The sequence below is a fragment of the Salminus brasiliensis genome, chromosome 1 (assembly GCF_030463535.1).
Source record: "Salminus brasiliensis chromosome 1, fSalBra1.hap2, whole genome shotgun sequence".
NCBI lineage: Eukaryota > Metazoa > Chordata > Actinopteri > Characiformes > Bryconidae > Salminus > Salminus brasiliensis.
In genome coordinates this window covers 73935730-73960231 of record NC_132878.1, presented here as the reverse complement: position 1 = coordinate 73960231, position 24502 = coordinate 73935730, and the positions used below count along the sequence as shown (strand labels likewise).

The 24502-nt window shown below is 39.4% G+C and overlaps 1 protein-coding gene across 3 annotated transcripts; it reads right to left on the bottom strand.

Moving 5' to 3' along the window:
- Positions 1-12: 12 nt before the first annotated feature.
- cspp1a (centrosome and spindle pole associated protein 1a) lies at positions 13-24502 on the bottom strand. Of its 3 annotated transcripts, XM_072688845.1 has the most exons (30): positions 24338-24502; positions 23799-23997; positions 22518-22584; positions 22308-22411; positions 21810-21890; positions 20995-21090; positions 18695-19041; positions 17801-17899; positions 17207-17274; positions 16905-17001; positions 16048-16105; positions 14567-14931; positions 13141-13259; positions 12726-12819; positions 11418-11535; positions 10808-10955; positions 10227-10370; positions 9976-10088; positions 9744-9893; positions 9213-9356; positions 8636-8746; positions 8178-8244; positions 7899-8025; positions 7006-7136; positions 5242-5379; positions 3656-3699; positions 3434-3497; positions 2069-2175; positions 1763-1901; positions 13-1139 (listed from the first exon to the last, which is right to left on the bottom strand). In XM_072688845.1, the coding sequence occupies exons 2-30, from the start codon at positions 23883-23885 to the stop codon at positions 928-930; spliced, it is 3639 nt and encodes a 1212-aa protein (XP_072544946.1). In that variant the 5' UTR covers positions 23886-23997; positions 24338-24502; the 3' UTR covers positions 13-927. The 3 variants fall into 3 exon arrangements, with proteins under 3 accessions (XP_072544946.1, XP_072544944.1, XP_072544947.1); XM_072688843.1 differs by having other exon boundaries at positions 23799-24502; XM_072688846.1 differs by lacking the exon at positions 23799-23997 and having other exon boundaries at positions 24338-24372.

Sequence of the window (24502 nt, the reverse complement as noted above, 5' to 3'; positions counted from 1 at the left end):
ATTGTGACTTCTGCAAAATTCAACTGGAAAACACAAACTCGCTCAGGCAGGAAAACTGAAGGTTATGAAAAATAAAACAATTTATTGATTTTTCGGAAGAAATTTCAAGTTAAATAAGCTTTTAGTTTCAGGCATCATAATTACAATTGTTATACATTCAATACTCACACATTCTGACAAAACAAAGGCATAGTATATGAGCAGATTTAGCCATCTACGAGTACCAGACCACACACGCAGCAAGGGTGCAGCAGATGGGACCTGTGCGTAGTAATTCCTCCCAGGCTCTGCTGGCTGACAGGAGGGCGAGACGCACCTTGGCCGATGCTGCTTTGCTCTTCTGTAGATGCATCTGCTTTATGGCTTTAGACGAGAACCCGAATGACCTTTTGTGGATTGTGCAACTGTCTCACTGCATTACGATTCAGTCTACATGAAAGCACCACTTTTTTATTTTCACTGTCAGAGTAATTCAGACAACAGGAAAAGGTAAAACAAATCCAAACTGGCCTCAAAGTCATGCTGCCCTGTGTTTTCCTAACAGCTGCTTCCAAGAAAGACAAGATTTACAGAAAGTGGACCAGAAAAGAAGGGATTGAGCCAGGGTAAAAACTAGCACGAACCAGTTTTGGTCAACATAGAGATATATATAATTATATACACACTTAACTATTACATAGCAAATCTCCAATCCGTACCATGTAAAACCATACACACAAGGTTATGTAGTGACTTGTGTGCTACAGATGTTCCTTCTGTAAAGTTTGCCCACACTAGCAACAGCCGCTACAAAAGAATGCATTTGTGGGCAGAATATGGAGCAATAAATAAGAGCAGACCTCTTTGGCTTTAACCATGACTTCTGATGAGAGGAAAAAGGCTTTAGGGATGAAAGTGCGCTCTAGTGTTACTGTGAAGACCCTGAGTTTAACCGTGATAGGTGGACGGCCCTTCCCATTCGTGATTCAGCGGGCCACGACTGGGCGGCCTGCGACCCGCCATCAACCTCTTCAGCGTCTCTGTGGTGCCGGGGCGTAGCCAGGGCTCCGTAGCAACTGTCGTTGTGGAAACGCGTCTAGCAGGAGGCGGAGGCGGAGACTGCTGCCAAAAGTCATCCCCTTCGTCAGCAGAGATTTCTCCTGCAGAGAATGGATAAGTGCAGTCTTTGTGATCGAGTGGTTAAGTGTCAGCATCCAATTCCACACAAAAAAATTCTTTTTTTTAATGCAATGAAATGTTTTACAGTTGTTTTCCATCCTGGTTCTGACACACCTGACCAAGCTAATTAATTAAGAAACTAATTCAGTATTGGACACGTACTTCCCGGGGTACTTTGAAATATCACAAATAGCCATTTTCTGCCTTGTGCTACATTTTAAATCCACCTTAATGGCAACGAAGAAAATCTCCATTTAAAAGTCTTTCAAAATCACTGTCACTGAGACATTTCAGCTATGTTGTAGTATTGCTCAAATTGTCAGACGGTAACAACAGTCTTAGCTATCTCTAGTTGGTTCACTGTACAGTAAAGGCTATGTAGTGAACGCTGAACGAGTAAACGAGTGAACCATTGTGAACAGAGTAGGTTTCTTACTTAACTTCCTGTCAGTCTTAGTTGCTGTGTTTTAGTACCTCACCCACAAGTTTGTTTTAACAGCTTGATTGGACAAGCAGTTAATGAGATCTAGCTTTAGTTCTCAAATGTCACAAATTGAGATTATAATAACAATAAAAAAAAATTTTTAAAAGCTGGTCTCCTAACCTGATCTCCAGCCCGGTGCACTCATGTCATCCAAAGCTCTCATCCTGCGCTGGTTGTTCTCTCGGACTCTGTCCAGGTGGAAGCTGTTCGCTGAGCTGAGAGACTGGCTGTTTCTCTCTCTGTCTGGGGTTTCCACACCCTGTAAACATCCACAGCACAGTTAGTCCATACACTCGAGCTCCTTAGATTTATTCCTCAATATTATTCTCATTTTATTTTATTCATTCAAAAATGAACAGGTGTGCCAGCAGACTTCTCAACTGACTCCTTTTCATGCTAATTCCCCATTTAATGAGAAGTACTTGCATCATCAAAGTCTGTCCTCCTGGTCTGCCGTCTCCTTTCTCTTGCAGAGCTCTGGCCAGCCCGCCGGCCGGGCTGGGGTGTTGTTGGGAATGAATAACCATTAGGATCTGTACAGAAATCGGAGTAAAGTTACTTATACTACAGTACAAAAAAGAAACCTCTGTTAATCACACTATTGTAATTTCAATACTGAGAACTGCATTAAAAACATATTAGCAGAATTTAATCTTAATTCCAATCACATGGCAAAAGCTTTAAACTGTTATTAGTAGGACATGTATTAATTTGCATATTAATGTATTAAAAGATAAGCAGATGCCCTTTCATGGACATATTACATAGAAAAAAGAGGCAGGACTGAGGTGCAAGTAGGGTAGAGCGCAGCCAATCAGAAGCTTTTCTCTGTATTTCATCACTGACTGGGGCAGAGTTACAGATGTAGCACAACTGCATTTTTAACCACTAGGGGTTCACTAGCCAGGTTTGCAACAACAACAGTGTGATTTATCGACACAAAATAGCTTTTGTTGGACAAATCACTAACCGAAATGCTACAAGGAGTGTGTCTGTGAAAATGTTTGATAAACAAGAAAGTTTCGCTTCAATAAAAAATAAAATCTGTAAACTTAATGGAATATTTGGAAGCTCATTGGGCCTGTTCACACTAGCTCATCATTTATTATCCATTCCATTTTCAAAGCACTCTATGAGGAGGATTAAACACTTCTGGTGGCATCATGCCCAGCTTAGAAGCAGTGTCAATATTTTTACTTTATATGCTGACTGGGTATGCTTTATATAACTTTTAATTCATATACTGATCATATTATTTATTGATAAATTAAGAAAGTAAGCGAGTTGTCTATAAGCCCAATTTAGCTTCTTGTGACTTTTATGACTAGAGGTGGCACAATACCACCCCCTCCCCATTAATGATTTTAAAATATTGGCCTTGAGAACTGGCTGCTACCAATCTTATAAGCATCTGTAGATGAGCATCTGAAAGTAGGCTGCTATACGGAGACTCAGTGAGGCCACAATGGCTGCTGCTAGCTTCTGAAAAGCTGTGTCCAAATGGTGCAGTGGCTGTTGATCATACAGCCTAATGCTGTCATAGCCCACAGAAACACACAAAGCTCCAGCATGGATGCACAACCCTCTCTTTTATGCAACACTCTCACACTTTTATCAAAGGTGAGACCGAAATAATTTTTTAATCTCCCATTTTGCATCTTTCAGAACAAAACTGCCTTCAGGTAATACATGATGCTGTCCTGTTTAGCCAGAGCACACTACAACCCCCCTGCACTATACCCCCACCTCCTCCTGTTCTAAAAGGTCTGGTTGGGTTTTAAAAGCGCTCACCAATAAAAGCACTCTCAGATAGTAGCAGGGAGTGTCTCTCTGCCTCGTCATTGTAGCTCTGCTTCTGCAGGCATAAACACATCAATAAAAATGTCATGTCAATAAACAGGGCTGTCAGAGAGAGAGGAAACAGAGTGTGGTTATCCTGAAAGGCCACGGAAAAACTGGGTCAGTTAAACAGGCCGGCGCAGCGCCCAGCACTGCCACATCTATCTCACTCACCCGCTGATTAGGAGGCTTCGTCAGAGGCGACAGGTCAAAGTAATCTGACAAGAGAGAGACGAGTCAATACACAGAAAGTGCGCGAGTATGAGTGTGTGTGTGTGTGAGTGTGAGTGTGAGAGAGAGAGAGAGAGAGAGAGAGAGAGTGAGAGAGAGAGAGTGAGAGAGAGTAAATGAAGGGGGCTAAGAAAACAACACTTACTGAGGCACTGTGTTTCAAACTCCATGATTCATTGACAAATAGGAGCTGAGTGGCACAGTGTAATCAAAAAGACTTCAGAATGAATTTGATGTAATAGAATTAAGTCAAATTAACTTAGCTTTTACTTTACTAAATCTGAATCAAAACCATTAAATCAGACAAGTTCATTGAATTAACTGTTATTTTATAAGATATAGTTAGGTCTGATCTTACACCAAACACTTGAAATGTCACCACTGACTTGTAATGGTGAGAATAGCATCTCTGTCTTTGCTACTCCTGGCTCATCACATCTGCTAAGTGCAGTATGTAATGGTGAAGCGGGCAGGACAACGCTTGCATGAACCGCGTAACCCTGGGTTATATATTTGTGTAAAATCCTGCAATATAACTCTACCGCTTTAGTCTACACATGCAGCTTTCATTTTCAGTGACAGGTTCTGTATCTCAGCTTGTCCAGAAATGCATGTGAAAAGCATGTCCTTTAGGGGAGGCTCAAAGCGTGAAAGACTGTTCTGGGAGCCCAGGAGCAAGTAATACCAATTCTGGAATGAGTTTCCTCAACAAACCTCTGAGGTCATACCGCATTCTGTAGTTGGAGTCATGCCCATTTAAGAAACATTTCATTATGGGGATGTTCCAAACCAAATGCGTGCTCTAGTAAGTTGACTACAGATCCTTAACTGTATTTCATGACACCTACTCAGGCTGTGCTTTACTCAGACTTAACTAATCGTATTTGACAAAGCTTATGTGTTTGTTTGGGATATTTAGTTGAGGTTGTCTTCTGATGCCAGCGAACTGCATCGTAGTGTTAGCTCGCATGTAGCAAAATCCACATTTCGAAGATTCATGTAAACAGATCGCGTTTGTTTACCACAGGACGAAACAGTGGCAGTTTTCAAAAATCCCATTCATTTCTGCACTTCGGAAATCCAGCTAAGACCCAGAGGTCTAAATATGGGCATGAAGCAGACTACAGCATGACGACATGACTTCAGTGATCTATGAAACCACTACGAATTAGGCCTGTGTGGAATTGTCTTGGTGGTTGCCAGATCCCTTGCTAAATCCAATTAAACCAATTCGTATTAAATCAGAGAGGTTTGTTTTTGCATGAAATAAACAGCCAAGAGAGAAAAGGAATTATAGTAGGACACAGAAAAAGAGATCTCACATGAGCATAAAAAAGGCCTCTGCGAGTACATGCATATGTTTGGGCTATCAAGATTAACAGACTATATATGATTAACAGTGATTAACAGTTAACATTTCCTCTGTTTAATGACTCGTCAGACTCATTCTGAATTCTGAAAATAAATGGTAGACTTGATTTGTAAAATTAAATTGACAGCCCTTAATGAAAGCGAGAGCGATATCTGACCGTTGACCCTGGCTCCCCTCATATTATGGAGTCTGCGCTGTTGCTCTTGGAGCAGAGCTTGCTGCTGCAGCTCAAGACCGACCTCATCACCAGGTGGCTCCGGATATGCCTGCCTCACCTGCTCACGAGACTCGCTGTCTGCAACACAAACACAGATCAAAACATCATCGCTCCTGATTATATTAATAAGGGTATAAGAAAATATCGATACACTTATTGTGAGTATTGACAATTGTGATATCATCTTCTGCAACACTGTATTGACTCTCAAAAACACAGTATTGATTCGTAATGAATAGTTTACATGCAATGGAAAGAGACGACGATGATAAACATTTTATAAAAGGCAAGGTCTAATGGACACATTTATATATTTATATACACAGATTATTTTTATCCTTAGGGTCAGTCTCTCAGTCAGGGATTAAACCTAGTTCAGGGCTACAAAGCATTCTGAATGTAGACTCTCCAAAGAAACCCACCAATAATGTACACACGTAATAATCTACTAAAAATCTATTTAAAATAAAAAAGCCTATTTTCTATATTATTTTTACTGTTACTGCTTACTGTTAACTGGTAAATAATCAGTGAATCAGTAATATTATCAATAGTGACAGCACTAACACTGATGATGAAAGGGCAGGCAGCAGAGATGATTTTAGCACTGCAGTCAGTCAGTGTTGACTGCCCTTACCGCAGTGCATCAGACCAGAGCAAAAACACTCAATAGTGGATCTATGAATAAACCCTACTCTCACACTCAAATCACAGACGCAGGGCCACTGTGAATTAGTCACTGAAACACCTACGTATCTCTGTGCTGGTGCTGAAAACAAGGTCAGTGACTAAGCTCTTCCCCCACAGAGTCCTGCAGAGGTGTACAACTGGATGCTGAGTCATACTTTGCAGGAGATACAGAGGCTTTCCCCATCACATAAACATGTGCACACAGACTGCTGCCATGTAGCAGCGTTGCTTACAGCTTTTGCCAAAGTAAATTAGCTATGACTAGACAAGGCTAGCTCCACAACATCATACACTGTATATACAATCACTGAGCACTTTATTAGGGACACCATACTAACTGCATTTCTGTTCTTGGCTAAAAGAAGTGAAACTCAACAACTGCTGTTGTAGCCTATCCACCTCAAGGTTTAACATGTTGTTGTGTAATCAGAGATGTGTTTGAGTGAACACTGACTGCAGTGCTGAAAATTCCAGGAGATCAGAAGTTATGGCAAATGCTTAAACACAAATACATTAAGCCATCCAAATCAAGATATGGCTCTGATGTGAAAAGATCTTTTTCAAAACTTGAGACAAATCGACTAAAATTTACAAAAAAACAAAAACAAAAAACAAACAAATAAATAAAAGTCAGATTTGGAATCATGAAAGAATCATCAGTAAAATCACAGTCTGGACACTGGAATTACTGCAGTCTGCCATCCAGGTTATAACGGCTCCCAGCCTTGATGTACAGTGCACGTAAAGTTTAACCTCAGTGGGAGGTTTTCTTAGCAGATGGTGGCAAAAGTTTTCAGATTTGGCTGACTTTCAACACATGCCTCAGAGACCTACAGCTATATGGCTGCTTTAAATGAAAGGAGAATAGCATGTTATAGAAGTGAAGGTTTTTGGCTGTATTTCAAGACAACTCATATGTCCTTATTTTGCTTTGGGTTACCATGTTTTTGCTATTGTTAGTACTATTTATCCTGGTTTCTTAAACAAATGAAAAAGAGTTAATAAGACAAATACCTCTGTATTTGAGTTGGTTGAAATCTTCTATGTTCTGCTTGTTGACCAGTCTTGTTTTTGAGGGGGGTCTTCTAGCAGGAACCTGCATACGTAATCTAGCCATGTCAAAAACGTCCAGTGCAGGGTGCTCTCTGTATTCACATACACAAAAATACAAGCCCTGACTCTTCATTCTGTTATAGATTAAAAATAAATAAATAAATAATAATAATAATAATAATAATAATAATAATAAATCCTGGAGAAATACTCCCAAATGTTACAGCGGAATCTCTATCTGCCACATTTGTGGTGAACAATAGATGAACACATCCAATAAATTCAATTTCAGAACACTTATACATACACTTACAGAAATCAGTGGATATTTTCTTTTCTACAGCACATTCCCCAAGACTTCTATTATAAATGTGTGGGGAGAATATAAAAGTATGGGAAAATTGCTCTGTTGTTACTGACTGCAGCAAAAAAATCTGAAATTTCTATTTCTATTTGCTGAAATACATTATAACAATACTATGTATGCATGTGAAAGGTTACACTGTGCGGACAAGTCAGATGAATTAATTTTACGATATCAAAATAGATTTTATAGGACATTTAATCTGCAAAGTTTGTGGTTGTAGCACCAGATAGGTCAAATGCACTTTAGAGAAGTTAATATTAACACAGTGGTTTGTCTGCACCATGCAAATAAAGACTAGATGCATTTTGAGTGGATTGAGAGAGGTTTTGGGACATGTATTTACCAAGATAAGACTGGTGGCGATCTAAGTCCAGTGTTTGCTAATAATGTTAGCCTAATGTGCCATTCTAAACTAAAGCAGCAAACATATATTGGCTGACCGAACTATTTCTTTAATTGGTTGAAGTTCCATTTATCCCCCAGGTACCTGCTTTTCATTGGACTTTGTGTGTCTTCTCTGTCTGACTGCAGTAACTGCCCTTCAAGTCGCCTCTGCTCACTTCTCAGGCGTCTACGGAGGACTGACAGCTCGCTGATCACACCCTGCTGTTCCTCTGAAACACACACACACTTAGCCTTAACCTCAATGCGTCAGTCTTTCACTGTCAAAAGCTGATGTATAAAAACATCGTTTGGCACCCTATGCATGTCTCCAACAAAGGGCTATAAATAAGCCAAACTCTCAGGAGAAGTTGCTCTGATCTACCTGTTGCTCTGATTTGGTTTCTCCGCGCAGGCACAGGAGGGGAGCGAGGAGCAGATATTGACGAAGCCTGTTTGAGTGCACACACACCCCCACACACACAGGATAAGACATTAGTGAGCGCTTCTTCCGCTCCATTCCGTCCATTGTATTCATTCGTGATGACCCAGTTATTGCTCTAGTGACTTAAATGAAGAAGTATTGGACTGTTATAGGACGCAACCTCATAAAAGAAAGAACTCAAATACAATATCATGGCTCAACTGTGGGCAGAACTGTAACCGACTCCTGCAAATCAAGACCTGACTACTAATTAAATACAAACTGGTACCAAGTTCTGTTATTTTCCATGAAAGACATTTGGAATATATATAGCATTCCTCTATCAACATCTATAACATTTAAGAATACACTTCTGGTAGAAAATTGCTATCATGTGTGTGCTGATGGGTGTTGCTCACAGAAAGAGCAGCAGCAGAGCGCTGGCTGTCCAGTGAAGGCGGCCTTGGGCGATGTGTGTAACCCAGTTTCTTCTGCACTGTGGGGATGGGTGGAGACTCCGAACGGCAGTCCTTTGCATATGAAAAGCATTTCGTACAATCAGTAAAGTAACAGATATTCACACACACACAGACACACACAGACATATTCATACATACAGTACATACATAAATACATACATACATACACACACATTTTTGTTCCATGAATTCTGTAAATCATCCTCATAATCCTTAATGCAGTCTCTTCTTTTACAAATGTACTAAATTACTACTTTGGCCAAATTTTAATCTACTTTTTTAACTCTCAAGCCTGTAAAAGCAAGGGACCATGTAAAGAATGGCTGTACTTCCTAAAGCTGAAAGTCTACACGTCAAGCACATGTTCATTGCTTCATTTTAAATCCATGGAGGTGGTGTGCATATGCAAAATTACTAAAAGTGTGTCACCGTCCAAATACTTATGGACCAGACTGTAAATCTATTTATACCCTGTACTGACTCAGACACTACACTCAGTACAGCTAGCATCTCTAACCTGTTCCAGCCGAGCTTGCCTCTCCTGCATGTACTGCTGCTTGACAGCCTCACTCTCCTTTGCCTCTTCCTCTTTTCTCTTCCTCTCAACCTCTATGCGACGCTCCTCAGCTTGCCGGATCATCTCCTGATTTTTGGCGCTTTGCTGCAAAAGAAGAGAGAACCTGCCCATTCACAAATGTTTTACTGCAGCTTTGGGTCTCACCAGAAGAAACAAAAGCTTCTCAAATCACAGGGGGCATTATAGGGAAGCAGCAGCACAACAATGTAGTGGTTCTGTTTAAATATCAAATATGAAATAGCAGCAGGAATTGAGGGCTCTTTGAAAAATGCCCACAAAATGAAATGGAAGGCTCTCTACAGAGAAGTGAGTGGTGGTTTTAGTGTCAGTGAGGCCTGTGGCTGATTAATTACCACTTTGAATGGTATGATGAAAAAGTAACAAAAGTGTTGATTAATTAACTGTCTTTATTTGTTCTGAAAGTAACAGTGTCCCAAAAAATGTATATGTAAATGATGGAGTGTAGCACACCTCCATCTCCTTCCGTTTCTTCTTTTCCTGTTCCTCCTCATACTCCCTCTGGATTCGTGCCCTCTGCTCGGCCAGTTTCTTTTCCTCCCTCTCCTCTTCCAGCCTCAACCGCTCCTTCTTCTCTGCCTCTATCCTCCGCTTCTCCTCAATCTGTTCACCCGAAGGACACACTCTTCATCAGAGGCCGCTCCAGAACGACAAGGCAAAAGAGGTGGAGTGAGATGCTCCTTACCTGCTGTTTTAGACTCTCCTTGTACTTCTCCTGCTCATGGAGCTGCTGCGAAGTGGGGAGGTCACTAAAGACATTGCCTCGGGCATATGGTGAGGGCTGGGTAAAGGAGAAACCTACAGGGGAACACAATAACTAATTTGAAAAAGTTCATCTTAAGCAAGACAATCACCTACAATCTAAAATAAGCACAGATCTCAAAAGGTTTAAAAGAATGTGACACGCTGACACACTAACACAAATATGGGTGCTACCTGACACTATGTGTGCAGAGGGGTCCTTGTCTTCAGCTCTTGATAAAGCTCCAACGTGAACCACTGGCTCCACGACTCTTCTGCCACGGGACTCTGGGTTCATGTATGCTTCCTCATTTGTCCTGTGCATTCGCTTCAGATCACCTGAGAATTAAGATATTTCATAAAAACTAATACTTTTTTTTTAGTCAAATCAAGAGTCAAAAGTGGCTCCTCTAAAGTAGACTGACGGACAACCGACTGACTCAAGCACTTAAAAGGCTCTTTTGAGCACCATTTCAGATGACCACAGGCAGTGCAAAGTTGAATGTATGATGAATACAACTGCAAAAGCTGTTGACCTGTGTGACTGTGCTGGTATAAGCTCTTGACCTTGTGAAGGAAAATCCTTTATAATGCCTCTGGCAGTCAGTAGAAATGGAACATAACCTTCACCCTCCAATTTGTGATACTGCCGCACCACACAGAAAACAATAAAACAAACATACACATACATTATATATATATATATATATATATATATATATATATATATATATATATATATATATATATATATATATATATATGTTTTCATTTACTTATGAGGTTGCCTCGGTCATCCCTCAGTGGAGCTCCACCTCCTGCTTTCCCCCAGGGTTCATAGGCTTTCATCTCCGCCTCCAGCTTGGCATCATTGCGCTCCCGCTCCTCTCTTTCTCGCCGCCTCGTCTCTTGCCTGTCTTCAATCTACATCATAGAGAAATGGTCCACAGCTAAATAACTCTCATCAATTACTTTGACTTAAACCAGGCAGATTTAACACTTCTTAAAATGCCTTTTTTATTTTGCTTGCAAAAATACTGGGCCTTCTCCTGCCTCATCTCCTTTAAATCAAAACACTGCTTTTATCAAACATTCAGGTTTTCAACACTCAATACTAGGCATAAGACGAACTCAAATACTGGTTTCTTTTCATTCATTATGAGCAGACAATCGTGCAAGTAACACTTCGTTCAACCAAATTTGGTATATTAACCCCTAAGGTAGTCAATACTACCAGATTGTGTAACATGCCGGTTCAGTATGATTACGTATGATTACCATTACACCCCTACTAAACACAGCTGGAATTGTGATTACACATCAGCTGCAATAGATTTCAGTGAACCTCATTTGGATTGCCAGCTCTATAGTAACCCTATAGTGTACCTGTTGTTTCAGGGCTTCCTTGTAGCTTAGACTGTTTTCCTTGCACTGCTGGTGCCTCTCAAGAGGAAATGTCCCATGACCCATTCTCGACTGGGCGATGCCATGCTGTGAAGTTGATCTGTAAAGAAAAATGTTGTGGCGACAGGCAAAATCTCAACTTTTAAAGTTTAATAATAAAAAAAAAATAATAAAAAAAAAAAAAACATGGCTTACAACCGCTGATCATGCAATCCTAATATTGGTCCTATTATTTTACTAAGCATGACTGATCGAGAGCTCTTTATTTGACATTACGCACTATGCTACGCACTACGCTACACACTTTGCTTTGCAGTGGAACTTAACACAACAGCATAAGGAATTTGAGTGTATTAAGACTAGGGTTGCAATATTCTGGGATTTTTAAAGGTGGGAAATTTACCATGGGAATTAACAGGAATTAACAAGTAATTATGGGAATTAATCTATATTCTAAGATGAGAAACTTACATATATTTGGGGAAATATATACTAAAGCATAATCTTGACTAAAAATAAATTCACTGCATTCGCTGTTTATTCCTCCATCATATGTACAGCATATGTCCAGATGATTTCTAGAAACCTGACACTCACCACTAGCACTAGAGAAAATACACTTCATTTGATTTGATGTTTATAATGAATAATTAATAAGCATTAATTTTTGCTTACAGAAATCCGGTGAGGCAAAAAATATAGATAGCTAGCCTATGCTGGCCTTGGTAAGCTCACCTCTTGCCAAATGTGTGCCTTCAGTAGTGGTGAGTGTCAGGTTTCTAGAAATCCTCTGGACATATGCTGATGTGATGGAAGAATAAACAGTGCATGCAGGGGCTGTGGTCTCAACAGCCCTTCAGTGTGTAATGTGCCATGTGCCTGGGACTAAGGAGCAGCTTTGTTATTCAACTGTTTTGGTATGATATCTAATTATTTTAAGATTATGCTTCAGTATATATTTTTGCCAACTATATATCTTAGAATATTACCATTTTATTCCCATTAATTCCAGTTAATTTCCATAATTACCTATTTATTCCCATGGTAAAATAATTTTTATTGTTATGCCTTTATTCTGTTAACAAAATGGTACATTGATGATAGTGTATGATATAGTTGTGATCCAATGATCCAATATTTCCTATTAATTCCAATAAATTCCCAAGAGTTTACATTTTGGAATATATCCAGAGGTCCCAAGGTTCAATGAAAAGATACTTTACTGGAAATGTATCGGAAGAGACTAAAGCTAAAAATGTATGATTTGAATTCAAAAGCAGGAGCACTTACTGTGCAAGCAATACAGCAGGAGGGGGCCGGACGGAAGTGTGTGCTCCAGAGGGAAGATTAGCCAACGACTGTTCTGCAGCTACAGAAGGTCGGTCTAACACACACACACACACACACATATAGCAAAGACTTTGGAAAAAAAGCCACCGCACCACTATAACAGCTTCATGTTTGCTGGTAGTGTAGTATAGATTTAGAAGAAATCAAAGGGTGGATAATATAATCTTATGCACCACTGTACAAGAAATGGCAAAAAATAAGGTGTCCAAAAAGAAATGCAAACAGGCATTGAACAGTTATAGTAGACAGTCCACAATGTTTCAATTCTTCCCCATTTACTAACAGAACAAACACTCCCAGTCTAAGTGTCATTTACGTTCATATTTTATATTTTAGGCAATGATGAAGCACTTACAGTAGTTTAGATTGGGATCTAGGGGATTCCTGGCTCCATAGTAATAGTAGGCATCATCATATGGAGTGCAGTATGCCTCAGAGAGTGCAGGTGCCAGCGGAGGAGGAACACCTGTAACTCTGAAATCAAAGCACAAACAAACTTGCATGTATTATTTTAGGAGACTCGTTTTTTCAGCTTTTTCCTTTGCCAGCTTCTCTTCATTTATTTGAATGCGTCAGGATATTTTATAACTGTGTCTTTGAGGCTGATAAATGTTAACGAGCACTGCTCTGACTGGCTACCCTGTATTATACCACATTTCAACACAAGTTAAAAATACAAAAATAATAATTTAATTTTTGTAACAAAATCAATGAATTTTACCAAAGGGTGGTATAAACAGGGGAGTGAAGGGTACAGCTTTAACAATGTTTATCAAACTATTTTGGTTGTCCATAATATTGGCTTTTTTAATGGAACACATAGCTAACTCAAAGCAGCTCTGGTGCTCAAGTAGATCCCATGCACATTGTATGAACATAATGATGAAAGTGATGCTCTTGAATGGCTGAAGATACAGTAATACAGCATTAGTATTAGCTTATCTAAACAGCCAAAAATGTTGTGTAAGGATTAGGGACACACCAATCCCACGTTTACCTTTTTTCTCCCCCAATTTATTAATTCCAGGGGCTAGGTAGTCTTCCCCATTACACATTGCTATGAGCACTCAGAAATCCTTTCATTTGCATCCCTCACTGCAAGGAATCATTCTTCTATGTGCATGTGCATCTCATTCCAGGCATATTTGACTTTAACATTCATTTCTATGGGAAATAAATGGCACATCCACTATGTGTCCAAATGTTTGTGGACCCTGTTAATAAATGCATCCAGCTGCTTACAGATGTGCAAATTCACACACAGTTTATCTAACTTCTGTAGAGAAGTACTGCCAACAGAATAAGACTCTCTGGGGCAGATAAATATGAATCTACTGGCACCATACCAAATACCAGGCTATAGGGGTATAAAGCTCCCCCCAGGGATTGAGCTGTGGAGTAGTAAAACTGTGTTCTCTGAAATGATGGTGCTCCATCTAATACTTTTGGGATGGGTTGGGGAGTTAGGGATGAGGTGGGATGGTGATCATCTTGACCTCTTTAACACTCTTGTTGCAATGCAATACAATCCTCACAGCAATGCTCCAAAATCGAATGCTCTTGATTTTGGACAAAGCAATGAATGAGCAGGTGTCCTAATACTTTTGTCCATATAGTGTATGAAAAAGCATGCATACTGTACTAAAATACGTTCAGAATGACCAGGAACAGGAAGCTATGATTGTGGGTTGGTCTCATCAACGCCAACATAATTCATCAGATAAAGGACAATGCAAACAGAATCAACATCGGAATTTGTAAATATTAATTATAAAGCATACCTTGGACTAACCATTTCTCCCAGTGTTTCTGAGAGGCCTTTCTGAAATTCTTCACTGACGGGAAAAACCCCACCAGTACCCAGCCTGGCCCCATCTGCAGCTCCTGTCCCAAAACCTGGGCCTGTTGCATTAGCCAAGTGGCCCAGGGCTGTGCTGTACTCCAGGATTGGAGATTGGAAGGCCACACGGGGCCTGTTGGGGGGCATGCTTCTCTCTTCTGGTCCCTGCGGGGGCCTTTCGTCCTGTATCCGCCTGTCTGAATCCAGCGCTATCGCGTCCAGCCCAAGCCCTGGCCTGTAGGGCACGTCCCGCCTCCTGGCTTCATACTCCCTCCTCACAGCACCAAACAGTTTGATCCTGTCAGGCTGGGGGAGACCAGTCAAGCAGTCTGTCATATACTGCAATAAAAAGCATGTTGTATTACAAATCCTGAAAATAAATTGTAAAATCAGGATAATACCATAAAGCTGGCTTCCAAATAGCCAAAAATCGAAAATTAACATGTTGTATTTAAAAATCTAGAACTGTATATGCAGACAGAGGTGTACTGCAAAGCTTTAAACAGAAAATAATCCGCCACCAGAAAAGAAGAGCAAGCCTGCCCTCTACTGTGTAAAAGCCACATATTTACCTGCTTCTGGTAAGGCTACAAACACAACAGCGCAACAGTCAACAGTCGGTCTTCAGAATCATTGCGTAAACATTTACCCTCAACTGAACATAGATTCCATTAATTGCTCATAAAATTTAATATAATTCAGAGCAGACATTAAAGCATAGATTTATGCTTTAATGTCATAATTATGCTTTAAATCTGACAACCTTTCAGCAAATTCAGGTTGCTGTGGAATGATAAAGTGTGTTTCATTTCTGTTTATCAGTTGAGAAGCACAGGATCTTTAGACATGTTAAATATCCATTAAAGAGGTTTATGTATAGGAATAGGAAGCAAACTAAATAGATCATACAATGAAAACAACACCTTATATCACATGTATGTTCATTTCTAATTATATATTATACATGTATATATTTAGACATACTAAAGACATACTAAAGTTATGGCCTGGCAAACTGAGATTATGAAACGATTATCATGGAGAGTTACAACATATGCTTATTTACGCATACAGTGTATTCTGTAAGCTAACCTAGTCCTGTGCAATGGGATTTAGTGCAGTGTAAACTGCCGAATTACAGGCTACTCCACTGTATATTTTGGTAGCACTTACATAAATGTGGCACTGCTCCAGAAAATACTCTATTGTGAAAATGCCTTCAAATCTCCATATCACCCATCTCTAACAGAGTTTAGGAGTTGTGACAAAGTGACGTCTTCTGGCTTTTTGAGAGTTTTTAATGAAATGTCCATCCATATAGACTATGTTATGGTACATTTATTAGACACAACAGCATGTCAAAAGCATGACAAATATTTCAAACACCTTTCTGTTCTGTCGGTTCAGTGACTCTGTCTTTACCTGTTTCTCTGGATCTACGGCTCCTGTAGCAGCAACTCTTAGCTCAAGCTCCTTTTCCCTACAAAACACAAAAATAACATCCAGATATCAGCATGGAACATCTACTCTATGGTGTCAGTTTTATATATTTTGCTGTTAGCTCATTAAAAACCATATAACTACAGCATTAAAAGTTCAGAAGATTGGATTCACTTATTTATTTTAAATGTTGTTTAACTTAAACAATATCATCTACAGTACACTGTAGGCATAAATACTGTACACAACAAACCAAAATATTATTTGGACATTTTTATTATGTTTAATAAGGTCATCTAAAATAATAGCAATTATATAATATTTATATAATTGTTTATTTAAAATCATGTTATGTTCTGTCAGGTTACAGACTTACTCTTGAAATACAAGGCATTCTGTGTCTTCATTTTATTATAACGTTGTTGGTAAAGAGATGCATTTTAGTGTCACAGCTCTGTTCTATCCCACTCTTGGTTTTCTAAGCTATGTTTAAAGCCTGTGAAGTTGCCCAGAATACGCAGATCATAATAATTTACAAATTATAATATATTTGTAATGTAATGTAATATATTTTACTGAAAGCACTGGTTCCAGGTTGTTGACTGGCAGTGTATATTATGATGCACTGGCAGATAAAAAACACGAGGATTCTTTATTTTCTTTAAAATGGCTTTAAGGCTCAGTGTAGCCTGTGTGAAGTTTACTGTTTAATGTGAAGATGAAACAGGCAAACAGATAAACACTGAGAAAGTATTAGCTTTTTAGGTGAGGTTTTACAAACAGCTTAAGTTTTACATGCAAGTTTCCTTAGGAAATCTTAGCACTAAACATGCACCCACTTCCTTTTGTTCTTCCGCTGTTCAGCCATTTGCTCCAGTAGCTCCTGTCTGTAGCGCAACTTTCTCTTCTGAGTGGCCTCCTCCTCCTCAGCGGTACCTAGGGAGTGGAAATAAAATCAGGAAAAAAACAGCAGGATGTGTAATGCAGTGGAAAACGCCACTTCAGCATGGGTAATGCATCAAGCTCACAGCTCATAAAAATCCACATTTTACATCACAGCGAGGCATTTTAACTGCTCAAACAGACTTCTCTCTGGTGTAAATGGTCATACACTATATGTGTAAGAAGCTATTAGCCTTACCAATCATGAGTCCTGTGGCAAAATCAGTCATGTTCTTCTTGCTAGCAGCTCTGGCCTGTGCTGGTAGACTGCAGCACAATCAGAAACACAAAGGCAGGTGAACTACATGTCAGTTCCACACACTTCGAACTGCCAAACTCCTCAGATCAATGAGGCCCGGCCAAAACCCTGACATCCCACTACATCACACACCCAGCAGATCAAAGCAACTTACTGCAGGGCCCTGTGAGCCACTCCGGAGCGGCCTGATCTGCAGGGATCAATGCAATCCCGCTGACGGGCTACCCAATAAATCTTACCCTGTCTAGAACATAGAGCTGTCCATACCCATTTAGCCCACAGTTAGCCTGATTCAGGTTAACAGAAAGACTAAAATGTGACTAAAAACTGTGGATACGAGCAAGGTACAATTTTCCCAATGCTTCTTCCACCACAGGCAGATACAAATCAATACAAGAGGATTTATCTGTGCAGTACAACCCTCTGCTGAAACAGAAAAAACTGCCTCTTCAGCTACTTAAGGCACTCCCATCTCATTCTCACCTAAACCAGAGCTACAGAAAACCAATTAATCTAATTGCTGTAGATCAGTACTTGGTTTTAAATGTTGCCAGTGGGGTCCGTCTGTTTTCCTCTTGATAGTCCTCTTCATTAACTGTAGGTTCATCCACTTCCCTCCTCTCCTGGGCAACTCTGTTCAGTGAGAAAGTCTTTAGCTCAAGCAATACGAATCTGAATGAATTCACATGTGGGGCAGCTCAAGTAATAAGGTCTCTTAACCAGAATAGAGCAACATATACACAGACATAACGTAGGGGAGTGTGGGGCACACCCTAATTTAAAAGGTAGAATGTAACAGATTTCTTTAGACAGTTCAGAGATTCTTGATTCGTGAATCTTGTTCTTTATATTATTACATTTTCATTATTAATAGACCAATAGAAATGCTCCAAAATGATCTTCCACATTGACTTCCATTAGAAGTTAAGAATGCCTTTACAAGTTACCATTACAAAAATAATAGGTTTAAATTAGCCAAGTTTTAGGCCATCTTTTTTAATATTCCCATACGAATACTATAAGCAAATTTCAACAGCCACCAGACTAACATTTTGAGATCCAGCACAGTGGATCTCCAACTGTGTCACTTTAACGGTTCACAAACGTGTTACTAAATGTATTACACAACATAGTAGTACTGTAATTACAATATGCTATTCTCATCATAACATGTAGCCCTAATAGGAATATACTTGATGTCTTGTTATTCATTAAATAACAATAATTAATAATATAAACAATAATCCATTAAATTGACATTTTGGGTAAATTCCTTGTCAATCTGCATACCGACAGTGTCTATTCTAAATTCACCTACTGGTATTTCTTAATGCAATAAAAAGCAAATTATTCAATTCATAGCCAAAACAAATCACTAAATAGACACAATTTCTAATATAATCAACAATTATAACTATTATAAGGCACCTGTTAGCGGTGTGGTGAAGCCTCTTCTCCCTCCTGCCAGGCTCCTGGTGGTTTCTAGGCCTTCTTTTGTGCAAAAGCTCAAGTTCTTGTTCCTCTGCAGAGTACAGCTCGTCCTCAGAGCTGTGATGTCTATGAGCGGGCCTTCTGTCCCAGTGCTCTGGCGTCCCTTCCCGGTGTCTCCGTGGTGGCCTTGGAGCAGCCCTGGTCACAGGCTCTGCTACCTTGCCAACGTCCCTCCTGGAGAAAAGAGGCCTGTCTGGACTTGGACTGCTCCTCAGTCCTCGCAAGTCTGGAGAAGGTAAGGTACGGCTAGGAGTTGCGGAGCCAAAATGGTCTCTAGCTGGAGCCTGGAGTCATAGAGAGACATACAGAACACACTATATGGTGAAAGGTGTACTTTAGAATTGGAATAAGATCAATAAAAATTATTAAAAAGGCCAGATCTGATAAAGTAGGAGACTGTGAGAGAATGAAGCCAACTCAAATGTTAGAACCTGAGCAGTGGCTCTGAAACAGGAGCATGATCTGACTTATTCAGCTATGATGCTTTGAACAGTGCTATGCAAGGTCATTCCTACCAAAATCCATTAGGCTCTATAATGAGTCACTCTGTGGCCAGGAAGGTATCGACCTCTGTCAGACTGAATAGAACTAAGCCGCTTAACACTTTACTAGTTAATAACAGTAATAGTCTACAATTACCCTTGTACTTCCACAGTTAAACACAGTGTTACTGTGGCCATTTTGTAAACTCCAATGATAAATAATAGCACATACTTTTAACACAAAACTAGAGTCATACAATATCTTTAAATCACATAATCACTACAGTCATACACCTTTAATATGGCAACTTTTATGAAGAACTTCAATATTTTTGAAATTTTCAAGCATTTCTATTGGTCTATTCATGGATACAACATGGATACAATGTAAAGGACAGCTACCAGAAGCAGGTAATTTGTCAAAAAGTGAAACATGGCAAACAAAGGTTATAAAAGGTTTTGAAAATATTCACTGCAGAGTTCAGGCGATGGTTGGCTGATATTAAAGGGCCCAAAGTGTGTCAAAAAACATTCCCCACACCATTACACCACCTCCACCAGCCACAGTGCAGACTGGTTCCATGGATTCATGCTGTCTGTAACTAATTCTGACCCTTCTGGCTCTGTTTTTCCAGTCTTTAACTATCCAGTTCTGGTGGACTTGTGCACACTGCAGCCTCAGCTTTCTGTTCTTGGGAGACACAAGTGGAAGCCTTTTGCCTTAAGGTTTGAAGTCGTACAGCGTGGTAATCCGAGTTACCATAGCCTTTCTGTCAGCACATGTCTGGCTATTCACTGTTGACCTGTTTGACTACAGTGGTTTGACTAGAGTGGTTCAGAGGCCAGTCTTGTGGGGTGTTCCTGGTATGTAGTTGTCAGTACCTACTAAAAGTGCTTCAAGGTAGAGGTGGGCAATACATCAATATTTTAATCAAATCAAGATTAATTCTGTTAACATGATACACAATATGATGTTCTAAACATAAAGAGCACTGATCAGCTGCATGTTTCATTACAGTGTAATTAGTCCTATTTAATAGAATGGAGTGCAGCAGTTGGGAGAGTATTTGGATAGCGATTTTTAAATTATCGGGCAGCTACTGGTACCATTTTGTGTTTTGGGAGGTTTTTAAATATTGTGATCTAACATTTTACCAGCCCTACTACAAGGAAAGACAACCGGTGAACCAAACAACAGAATCATAGGCGGCCAAGGCTTATTAATGAGATTCATGGAGGCCCACCTCCCAACTAACATAACTCTGCCACTAAAGTCTTGTATCCACAATACCAAAGGATAAAATACAAAGTTATAGATTAACCATATATATATTATTGTTTCAGTTCATAATTCAATCATTCAGGGTTACCTATCTATTTCAGGGGTGATTTCGGTCCTCTGGTGCTGCTCAACCCACCTGATTTAACTTTGGTGGACTCTGGTCCTCAGTTCCCCACTCCTGATCTATCTCTATCTAGAGGTCAAGTCCAAATAACTTCAAACTTGCATTCAAGCACAGATTTGTAAACCTAAAGTCTCTTGCTTTGATGCTGTCATGGAAACACGGATTCCAAAAAGATTGTGTAATACTGGGGGAATTATTACGAAAAATTTCTCCACCACTAATAAATCAACACAACAAAAATGTGTTGCAGTCTTTGATAAACCTGCTGATGAGGTCCATGTTTGTCTGCTGATCTGCAGCACAAATAGTCACAACATTTATATGTACCATAAAATAATTTCACTCAAACCTGCGGCATTTTTGCAGTTTTCTTTATTTTCTGCTTTTCTTCTTGCCCTCTAAGAATCAGCTCGTTGTCCCTGATTTGGTCCTCTCTTAACTTCTCCTGAAATAAGTAACATAACGCACTTGTTCATCATCGCAAAATTAACTGATTATATTGTTAATTTCATTTAACTGGCACAAAAAGTTACAACTCAAGAAACACTTGAATTATTTTGTGTACTCAAATGCAACCACATACAACATTACAATATAAAGGAAACATTAAAAATGAATCATCATGTATAAACATACATAACATGACTGGCATTTAATAACATCTAGAAGGAGTTAGTAATTCAGCCCAGAGAAAAACGCTATACAGCTTGATGACAAACCATATGTAAACTGTTGCTAATTATATCTGGGCTCAAAATCCCAGTCTATGTGTGTAGGCATTAGTCTGTCAAGCAGAGTCTCCCTGTTAAGATTGTGGGTAAAGTTTCATTTTGGGGTTTTTTAATTAAATAATAATAATTAAGAAAATCGTCAAATATTATGGGTTGAGCTGCAGAATACATACAAATTAACATACATTAGTAAACCCTTCATTTGGTGTCCCCAAAGTCTGGCCTACATTAGCTACCGATGACTCTAATCATTCATGGTTTTTCATTGACATAAATTATTCTTTAATTTGTCTCAAGATTAACCAAAAGATCATTCATGACTGGTCAGGACGCTTACAGCACTATTAAACATGCAGCAAGTGAATATTGATGCCATGAAATGTGCTATATTGTGCAGTTCTGAAAACTCCTTCATACACAAACACTCACACACCTTTGCAGATCTTCTCTCTCTTATAGGAAGAGGTCGCGTTTGGGGTTGAAAGTATACATCGCCAGCACCTAATTCTTTTTTCTAGGAGGTAAAGACAAGATAACCTCAGAATAAACAAGTGGATTAAAAAAAATACTACTTTTACATTAAACATCATTCCAGATTTAAAATGAAGTGATGGCTTAAATGATGCATGAAGTGATTCAACTGTCTAAATGAAAAGACACTACCACAGAGCTGCCTAACTCTTTTCAAAAAGCTCCTGCATAAAGAGGCTCAGTTACGTTGGTGGCCAGAATGAAAATTTAACCTAACCATGTTTGATTGGCTCGAGTTAGCATGTTTAGTTTTACACTGGAGCTACAAGTGTAATGTAACTAATAGGTATCATAAGTCTATGGCACACAAAATAATTTTATTGACATCGGTGACCCTGGTAGCTTCATTAAAAGAACACAATAATATGCCTTAGCTATTCGACTCCTAAGCCCTATATACCTCAGCAACATAGCGCCTGTAGTCGAGACGAAGTTCTTCCTTGAGCCTTTGCTTCTTCCTTTCATACTCTTCACCCAACTGCAAACTCAGGCCATAGCTGTCATCTGAAAGCAAGGCACATAATAAAGACATAAGCTATAATGTGAGGACTGTGCGAGTTGCTTAGCTGTCAAATGACCAGAAAAACCTTTGACTTTGACTGCAGCCCACCTTTATTCTTCTTAGGATGTGATGTAATTTTGCTGTGAGGTTCAGTGTATTCCAAATCTGTGCTTGACTAGGGAAACAAAACATAATAATATGAACTTATATTCATATTATAATAGTTCATAGTATATTCATAGTATATTTTTTTTTACTTAGAATTGTATTTCTATTAATTGAGGACTTTCAACAATCATTTTGTCTTTCAAAACAACAACTTGAAGAAGAACAAAATCAGCAGCTTAAAATATAGATTTCTAAATGTTTAAAAATAGTAGACAGTATGGAGTACGGAGTAGCTGCCCCTAAATTGGAAAAATGGTATTTAGAGATTTTAAACATTACCTTGATTTAATAAATCATTCCTTAAATGTAAGAAATCATTCCCTTCGATTTAATACATTGTTTTTTCAAGTTAATAAATCAGTCCTCTGAATTAATACATTGTTTTCTCGAGTTAATAAATCAGTCCTCTGAATTAATACATTGTTTTCTCGAGTTAATAAATCAGTCCTCTGAATTAATACATTGTTTTCTCGAGTTAATAAACCAGTCCTCTGAATTAATACATTGTTTTCTCGAGTTAATAAATCAGTCCTCTGAATTAATACATTGTTTTCTCGAGTTAATAAACCAGTCCTCTGAATTAATACATTGTTTTCTCGAGTTAATAAATCAGTCCTCTGAATTAATACATTGTTTTCTCGAGTTAATAAACCAGTCCTCTGAATTAATACATTGTTTTCTCGAGTTAATAAACCAGTCCTCTGAATTAATACATTGTTTTCTCGAGTTAATAAATCAGTCCTCTGAATTAATACATTGTTTTCTCGAGTTAATAAATCAGTCCTCTGAATTAATACATTGTTTTCTCAATCTTAAAAATGCCTCGATGTAACAGATTGTTTAATAGATCACTTCTAGTCTCTAAATATTATTTCTCTACCTTGATCCTTTGGGGGCTCTGTAGCTAGCTGGCTAACTAACTTCTAGAGGAGCAGTAGAGATCACTGGTACCTCCAGTCTCTGTCCACGTCTGAACTGTGGGTCAGACTCCAGCTAGCACTACCTTTTCAGCTACAGTGGACATTGCGGATGATAGGTTAGTAGTAATGTGGTGCTATGATGATTTATCATTTGAATCAGAATCAGAAAAGTACACGGTGTTTTTACACAGTGCACTGCGTGGAGCTGAGTAAGTCACTGCTGCTAGGACAGTAGCTTGGGCTCGCTAGTGAGTAAAGCACTAAAGCACTAGTTAACTACCCGCTACATCGACGCGGTTACCTTCATTTCCATGTAAGGCGTGTAGCCCTTGTCTGCTGCTATCCTTGCTTTCTCGTCGACAAAGTTGACAGCTGTGCCGCCGTCCATAACTTCCACAGACTTAGCTAGCGAGTTAACTGGCTAGCTGGTCAGTAAACAGGCTGTCAGGAGCGGTGAATGTCCGTGCAGGCGGCTTGGCGAAGCAGACTCTGTAACGTAGCTACACAACCAAACAGTTTGCTTAGGGCTGGAGACGAGCGGGGGTGCGTCCTAAACCACACACTATTCATACTACACGTAGAGACTAGTTTACTAGCTAATGAGTGAATTACTCGTGGTGTCGTTTTGGTTGTGACATACTACCCACCTAGTGTAGTATCTAGCTAATGTGCGGTTTAGGGGGCTGCCAAAACGCTGAAAGGCCGCACAGCCCACCGGTTTGTGGACTAGCTAAGTCCACTAGCGTCGAGACCTGGAGGTATCCAGGCAACCACAGAACGCAACATAGCAACACAGGAGGACGGCTGTGAACCGAATCGCTAAAGTTCCGCTTAACTTACTTCGCCCTGCTTGAGCATTAACAGCAAGCTGCCAGCAAGGATTCAAACAAGCGTCTTACGCGCCGCAGAGCCACATCGCGATCGTTTATTCATTTCTGCACCTTATAAATCTGCATGAAAAAAGAAGCTTTACCCGCGCTACCGCCATAAATGCATTGCTAAGCT